At 35.6% G+C, this 8,720-nt stretch overlaps 1 protein-coding gene across 8 annotated transcripts in view; it reads right to left on the bottom strand.

Annotated features, from left to right (window-relative positions):
* Nucleotides 1-3,610: 3,610 nt before the first annotated feature.
* Nucleotides 3,611-8,720, bottom strand: part of ATP2B2 (ATPase plasma membrane Ca2+ transporting 2) — a 432,424-nt gene continuing 427,314 nt past the window's right edge. For 6 of the 8 annotated variants that reach the window (XM_074879694.1, XM_074879689.1, XM_074879690.1 and 3 more), the window contains one exon: nucleotides 3,611-7,146. In XM_074879694.1, coding sequence (XP_074735795.1) covers nucleotides 6,835-7,146 — 312 coding nt within the window. In that variant the 3' untranslated portion in view covers nucleotides 3,611-6,834. The remainder of the gene's footprint in view (nucleotides 7,147-8,720) is intronic. The other 2 variants (XM_074879691.1, XM_074879693.1) reach the window with 1 other exon arrangement.

The following is an 8,720-nucleotide window of genomic DNA, read 5'->3' as shown; positions in this document are numbered from 1 at the left end:
CTCTGATCAGTTGCTGCTGCTGCTTCTCTGCCCCAGCACTAGCTCCCACCAAATCACATATGGTAAGACCAGTCACGGAACTGGCTAGAAAACAACTGAAAGTATCCAGCAACGATAATAATAGAGAAAAAAAAAAAAAAAGTAGATAAACAGTCTGTTCCAGACCATGTAACTACAAAAACACTAGTGCTGGCAATAAGAGAGTGCATGATGGTTTTTGATGGAATAGCAAGTTTATCATAGGTAGCTACGTGATAGTGTTGAGCGTTTGGCATGTTCATTTGTGACAGAAAACATTCTGTTTGATTCAGTTACTTCCCAAACATAAAGCACTATTTATGTACACAACGACAGGTAGCCACATTCTAGAACTCCTGTAATCTTTGTCTTTTATAAAAGAATTCCAAACATGGGTCAAATTAACAATTATAATTAATGATACCTATGCAAAGTAAGCATAAGACAGCTTCCCTAGTTGCCATGCTTTGATGAGAAAGTATTGGTAACTTATTCATGTAATTTGCCATCAAATAATGTTTATCTTTTTCTCTTTAATCTTTTTAGAGAAATCATTTTAAATGCCTCCCACAAAACTTGAAGCTGAAATAATTTGAAATAACTCACTGATGAAAGCACTAGGAGGCTTTACAAATACATATTGGGTCATCTTAAACAGATGTCATAAATGTTCTGTAAAGTTTTTTAAGAAAGCTAGATAACTTATTTTTCTAATTTTCATGATCATAGACTACCTTGTGAAAACTAATTTCATTGGCCGTGCACCAATACTGCTTGTACCAGCCCAACTCCTAATGATTCTTAAACGCACACACACAAGGGGTAGAGGAAGGTGCTTTATGATTTGCTTGAAAAGTGAACAAATACACCACAGACAAAGTGAAGAACATTCCCTCACTTGGAATTTAACACTTCAGTCAGTACCAGGCAAACATGGTCTCCCAGATGCAAAGGTAATTAAAGTTTATTTGACTATATGGGAGAAAATGTAAATATTTCCTTTGATTTGTGTTTTTCAACTGCCTTGTTTAATAAGTTGTTTAGTCATACTTCTCTTCAGTTTCCACCAGGTTAGATCATATGCCTGTTAATACCTATTTGTAAAATAACCAAAATCAGACACCTCTCTGTCTTATTCAGTGCCTCTTGTATCAATGTGTTGCTAAACAAAACTGGGCATTACCTAAATGGATTTCATGTACTGATAAAATTAGAAATATGGATTTGTAGTTTATAATCCAGGGCAATTTACATGTGGACAATAGTCCTGATCTGGACCATGAATAAATTTTATTATGTACTTTTATTATTATATTATGTCAATGTCTCACACTGCTGCAGGAATACAAACATATATAGGAAATGTCTACTGCTTAGTTCTATGTGCTTCCTCAAAAGCAACTATAATAATACTGTAATACCAACAGGAAGTTTGAAGTGTTGAACCCTGGTCTTCTCTCAGTTTGTGTGAGTAGTGCGCTACTACACCAAAGTAAACCAATACCACAAATTGCATCATTTATTTTCATATCACAGAATAATAGAAAAAAATTAAGTTGGAAGGGGATGCTGGAGATCATCAACTTCTGGTCAACCTTCTTGTCAGTCAGAGGGCAGGTCTGCGGTGACAGCTGATTAAGAGTTTTGTAAATCAGTGTTTTCCAGCTAGCGGTCTAGTGCTCACTTTGGGAACCTTAGCCTACTCAGGAATTCGGATTTCAGCTGGAAAAGGCTGGTAGACAGAGAATACTATTTGAGTATTTCTTGCATTAAAACTCAATGCCTAGATGAAGTCAAAATAAGCAATTGGGATTTCATTTCAGGATACAATGAACCTTCTCCCTGCTTTTCTTTTTTTGCCTCTCCTTCATCCACTATTTATGAACCATTTCGCCCATTCCATATCAGTACAAAATCTCATGACAAATACATATAGGCATTTAGCATATCATCAGCATACATGATCAGCACCTGGTTTTTCTATCTAGGCCTGCATGACTACCCTCGTCGTCTTCTTAACAGTCTATTTCGTATGGACAAAAGAAGCAAAGCGAGAATAAAGCCTCGCATTCTTTGATTTCATTCTTGATTTTGAATCAAGGTATCAGTTTGCTGTGATGGACTAGTAACTTCTAACACTATGTGCCTTTCTGAATCTTCAATTTGATGAAAAGAATAGGAAGTTAGTGTAACGGGGAATTTCATCCCTGCTATTTTTCTAAATTTACCGGTGTAACTCACATCCATGCAGTGCTAGGAAAGTATTTCACACACACTCTTGAAAAAGTACAACTCATAAAATAGATCTCTGAAGCTGACAGAAGCTTAACATATACACAGCGCTTAAAACGCACAGAACAGTCCCAGTCCTCTTCCTTACTAACACCTCAACACACGCCTAATTTTTTGCAGAGATGAAGAGTCCTGCCAAAATCACTTGGACTAAGGCTGCAAACAAAGTTATGTGTGTAGGAAGGAGGTAAATGAGTGACAAAGAATTAAAAGTATTTTCAGATTGTTACCTAGATTGAGCTCACAATATCAAAGCAGAAAGCAGTTTAATTCCAAAGTAGTTGTAAAGCTCAACTAATCCAAGAAATCTGCTGTCTAACTGACAACTGTTTTCTGTAAGGTTTTTATTGAATTTACTGTGTTGAATATGTTTTTATTTCTTAGTAACTTTTCTCCTATTGTAGTTTTGGCCGCCATCAAATATTTCTTGTCATAAATAATTTGTGAGTAAAAGCTTGAAATCTAGAGAAAACAGTAAAATCTGTAACTGCAGAATTTTACCTTTAAAAATGTGATTATATGATAGTTACTCACCTCACACCTTGTGTGTGAAGTTCAACCCAGTATGTCTGTTCGACTAACTTCTAAACCTTGCTGTTGCTAGTGCAATAACGCTGTATGATCACAGGCTGTATTGCAGTTTATGGAACAACTGCATTAGTCTAAGCTGAAGAAAAAAGGGACTTCTGGACCAAGGGTCTGAGCACCAGAATGGGAATTCCCTCATTTTTCTCTGGTACTGCATATGCACAATTTTTAAGGTCTTAAGTGGCAGGACATGAGTCCTGGACTGAACTCTCCAGTTCTAGAAAGTTTCAGTGATCATTTTTCTGATCATGACAGAGGAAAAAAGAGATGAAAAAACATACACAAATGGAGGGATGTGTCACATGGGCCAAAGTGATAGGAAAACAGACTTCAATGGCTGTTGTCTTAGGACCAAGATTAAACTAATTGTTTCATATGCAAATTCACAGGGGCTTCATCCTTTTTACGTATTCTGCACCTAGTAATTTCAGCTGACTTCACTGCAGCATTCACATCAGCCATTCCCACCACCATGCACCACCACAGCATGGACCAAGTTAATCTTTCTAGGCGTTACACTGACCCCGAGTCAGACAGGAATTAAAAGCGCTCTGTGCTGACTCACTGCCAGGACCACTGCCTGGTGAGCTGGCTTCTGACTGCCAATCCAGAAGATTTACATACACCTTTACATTAAAATATCCCAGTGGGAATCCAGAGCTAGATCTAATGACTTCAGGTGAAAATAAAGAAAGCTGTTACGTTCAGACCATTATTGTTCATGCTGCTTTGTGAATTTATTTCTTTAAATTTTCCACTTGTGCTCCTGCCAAGAGAGATCTATTAGACAGAAAGCAGCAAGAGTAAAACTTTATCATTTTGTTTCAAACTATAAAATAATTTACATCACATATTTTACTTACTTTTGTCTTTTTTTTTTTTTTTTGAAACCACAAACATTCCAGCATCACACTGTAGGAATAAGAATAACAATAGAAAGCATAACCTTTTGCATAGTATTAAATGAACAGACAGAGTAAGTTCTTTATTTACAATTATTGTCTAGATAAAAAAATTCATAAAAACAGATGAATGAACATATATTAATAACCCCTAGTGGGATGGATTGCCAATGTACCACTGTATTGTTGTCCACAAATCTCATGCTGCTAAGTACAGTACGTAGAGAGCGAGCATTTATATATTGCAGGGAATTTTAACAAACTGATCATTTTGGTTTTTGATCCATTGTTCCCATCACAGAGAGGTCAAGCAATAAAAGAAAGGAATTGTGATGCACGACTTGTAGTTGAAAGGTCATTAGCTATTCTGCTTTAAAAAAAAAAAAAGTCTATCATATACATAAAGCACAGTCTCTGCTCACAAAAGCCCAAGTTTTCTATGCATCTCAGTTTATATGTTTTACTATATATACACAGAATGCAGTGTTCATTTTCTTAACAGTTTTCAAGTCTGCAAATGGTACCTTAGGGAGGGGTACTCCTACAGGAAAGTTTTTAAAAAAATGAAACCAAGAAAAAATATGAAGAGTGCTTGAAAATAAAAAGGCAAACAGTCAGTGTTAAGATGCTGAAAATAAATTGTTCCAGTATTAATAGCTTCTGTAGATGTTCAAGTCCAAAGCTAGAGGCTTCCCTGTAAATAGATAACACTTTTTGTCTTCTGAATATGATATCCCAAATAGGCCATAGAAACCCAATACATGTTATACAAAGGTTAATCACCATATTTACAAAGCAAAGAACAATCCTGACTGAGTTTCAATCACTTTGTTGCTAGGAGTTAGCTAAAATAATTATGTTTTCATGCTAGCTTTTTACTGTTAAGAAACAGGTCGCTATTTGTTGAAAAGAGAGTTGTATATGCCTTCAAAGACCTGTTCTGTTGTTCAGTGAAAAGTTTGGATCAGATAGTGAACTAAGACTTTAAGCCAAAAACATTCAAGCTTCTACACAAAAGTCCGGAAGCTGGCAATTCAAGCTGATTAGAGCTTTACCTGGCTGAATAGTCTTGATGCACCCTGAAAACATTTTAGTCAGTTCAGTCTGCAGTTTGGCCATGAGTCTAATCTTGTTTTGGAGAGTTCTGGCTTGGTTTAGTTCTTGTGACTGCAGAGATGCACCGCTTTATGAGCCAACTTTAAGACAACCAGTAATACCTTAACAAATCAATTTATCAAGCTAGTTTGAGAGTGTTTTTCAACACATCTGGCATAATCAATTGTGTAATTCAAAATGTCTTTTGCACTGTACAATTATGGAAAAGATCATATGCTGAAAAGTCTCCAAGCAAACTTTATATTAAATACAAAAATTATTTATGAAAAATCTGTGATCCACAAAGTGCTTAGCATTCAAGTGGTTGACAAAGCAATTATATAAGCTCATAAATTTTAAGTTATCAGGGCTGTTACCATCTTGAAAAATATTTTTCACCCTCCATACTGCAGGTTTTCAAAATAGCTTTCTTTGTAGAAAGCTCAAGGTAAAATAACGTATTACTGTGTTACAGTATACCTTGTGACTACAGGAAGACAAGCTTGGTTAAAAAAAAAAAAATCACACAAAGCACATCTCAATATACAATGAATAGTTTCATTCAGACCTAATAGTGCAGAAATTATATTTTTCTTTAAAAAAAAAAAAAATCAAAGCAACAACCTACAGTGATTTTCATCCAAAATGCCAACAGCCCATACTTTGCAAGTAATAAGGAAATAAATTGCCTAAATTACTAACTGAAAAGGATTAACACAATATATCACAATATTTTAACATTAGTTTTATCTCCATATAGACAAACCAAATATAACTTATTTTAAATTATATTTATAAACTCAACTCAGTTTCATATAATATGTCTCTAAAAATATTTTTGGAAGCCATTGCCATATGTTTAAAGAATGAAATAGCCTCCATTATTGTATGTTGCACCAAAACAAGTTCAAGCAGATTATCAGAGAGAAAAAAAAAAGAGAGAACCTGATCGTTTTGATTTTTATTTGAAACAAAGGAAGCCTGTTTTACCTCCCTGTATATAGGATCACAATGCTACATCCAATGTGTTATATTTTGGCTTCTTTTGTTATTTACTAGCAGTATCTACATTATTTAACAAAAAAAAAAAAAAAATCAGGCAGAAATCAGAACACGGTTGTAATAAAATATCCAGGGTGCGATATTACAGACGTTTTCAATGAGCTGAGCTGAGCCATTTTTATACTACTTCGGCAGGAAGTGCTTTCTTAACCCTACAAATAGTTAAGGATATTATCTACAGGTTTGTAAACAAATTACATTCTTTTTTAGGACATAAATAAGTTAAAATAGTCAGAGCAATTTGAGCAGAAACAAGGCAACATGCCAACAAAGAAACTTTATATATATATAACTATATATATATAGATAGATATATACATATATATAATTAATTATGTATATACTTATATGTATATATCTCTATATATAGTCTCATAAATGTTTAAGTTCCTCTGTCCAACTGGTGCAAATCTACTGTGCAAGTTAAGCTTTGCAACTTCAAAAAAGTTATTTAAATTAATCTATACAATTGAGTCCATGCCACACAAGCATTTCAAAAAACTCACAGACCAGTGAATTGGATAAATAGCCTCAGAAAGAAGTCCTCTGCAGTTCCTGCTTAAGGAGGAAAAAAAAAAGGAAATAAAAAGAAACAAAAAGAGAGAAAGAAGGGCCAGAAGTGTACAGTACATTCATGCAGGATTTTTTTTTGTTTTTGTTTTTCTGAAAGGGAACAAGGGGGGGGTATGTAAATCAGCCATTCATTCTTTCCCCAAAACCATTGTGATCAACGATTCATTCACTTGTCTCAGAGTGAATAAGAGTTCAAACAGCTTTTCAGCCAGCAATGTTTTTAATATATATATTTATATATTTCGGTTGCTGTGGGGTTTTTTATTTTATTTTTTTTTTATTTTTTTTGCAGTGACCTTTTCAGCTAAAGTGATGTCTCCAGGCTATGTATTGGGCTTCCTGGACTAGAAGAGGTAGCTGATTTACTTGTATCAGTTGTAAGATTTATTCCACTGTCGATAGCACTGTTGTTCTTGTTCAGCGAAGACGGTGGACTCGAGTTTTTCTTGAGAGCAGGATCTTCTTCTAGGTCTGTGTCATCAATGAGTGGGATGTGGGGCTGGGAATCTTCTATCCTAAATTCAGGATGAGTCATAAAGTTGTGAATAGAGGTTCTAGATTCTGGTTTTTCTAAACCTTCATAGAGAGAGCTACGGAATGCCTTCACGACGCGGATCTGGGGGGAAAAAAGGAAAGAGGTGTCAGAGGCAGCGCCGTCAAAGGGCAACACTGTTAGAGAATACTTTGTGAAAAATGTAGCATATGGTTAGGGCAGTGCAGGCAGCTGAAGTCCATAGTCTCTGGATGTTATATGCATAAACGAGTGGCTCAGTTATGTGCATTTTGAATATCTGTATCAACTGCAATATTAAAATAAATCAAGTTTAAAGCCATCAAAGAACTGATGGGAAGTACTGGTTAAAGAAAGCGAACATCCACTCGTGTGGTACATCCCTAGTAAAAGACAAGCCATGTTAATTGTAATGCAAATGTAAAACCATGCATGTTGATAGTTTTGCAGTGAGTAAGTAGGAAGGCTTTTTTAATTAAAAAAGTCTCTTTTGTATTGTTAAAAAACCATTACACATAACATATCACACTTCACAAACAGAAAAGCACAGAACACAGACACAGTTGGATGGGTACGTATGAGACACACACAGGAGCCAAGTGTAAAAATTATAAGTAATATCAATGTTTTTAAAGCAAAATCTAAATGAATGCAGCCAAGAGCACAAAAAGCCAAGCAGACAAAGTACTAAGCATAATCATGCTACCACAGGGAAAAAAAAAAAAAAAAAAATTCACAGTTACCACATGAACAGAGATAACTTGCACACAACAACTACACTTGGAAGCCTGGATAATGTGAACATAGTATTCTTGAACCAACTTTTATTTTTCCTTCATGCATATGTGAGGTAAACACTCGAGTATAGACCCACTGTTCTAGCCATTTATCTTTTTAATATATAAAAAACATGTAATAAAATAATGTATTGATTGTTGGGTTGAATTGAATTACATTGTTAAACAGCAAGCTTTTTCAGTTTCTGAGTCTCAGTTGTAAAACTGTAAAGCTAAATGCTGAAAGCGACACAATTTATGCCATATATGCAGTCTTTAAACTAGGTCAGCTGACTTATGCCAGGCTCGATCTAATGTCATTAACTACCTGGCAGTAAGAACACGGGTGAAAATAAACTACCAGACTCAGCCCATTATAATGTCAGGGACAGTGCAAATTGCTTTCCCCATAGGAAATGGGAGGAGCAGACTGAGGAGCATTGCACAGTGGGGACACTGAGTCCTCTGGGTGGGCAAAGGGAGCGATGCTGTCTATATCCCAGAGACCTATCAGCTCTGAAAAGAAGTGAAGGTTTGTGCTGGTATACTGCTGAAAAAAACATAACTTTCTGGAAGAGGGTGGGGGGCAGAGAGGAAAAAACACAATGGCAAAACGTGATCTGTTGGCAAATGTTTTATGACTAAGTATGAATTCTATCCTTCTACTTCCATGTAGTCCATGAGTGAATTTTCAGCGTTTCTTAGAGGGGAGACCAAAACACAGGCAGAGGCAGAAAAGGTGCAAGCAGGCATTGTGAAAGCTTCTCCACACACATTTGAAATGGTTTGGTGGTTGGCATGTGTATCTTTTTACATGTAAATATGCTAGCAGGTTATTGGCTGGGCTAATATACCACCGATTTGTAAAGCTTTAATTCCTTTTTAAATTGGCAGACTGCATTT

Source organism: Strix uralensis, chromosome 10 (assembly GCF_047716275.1).
Source record: "Strix uralensis isolate ZFMK-TIS-50842 chromosome 10, bStrUra1, whole genome shotgun sequence".
Classification (NCBI taxonomy): Eukaryota; Metazoa; Chordata; class Aves; order Strigiformes; family Strigidae; genus Strix; species Strix uralensis.
The sequence above is the reverse complement of the archived record's forward strand: the minus strand, read 5'-3'. Positions and strand labels throughout refer to the sequence as shown.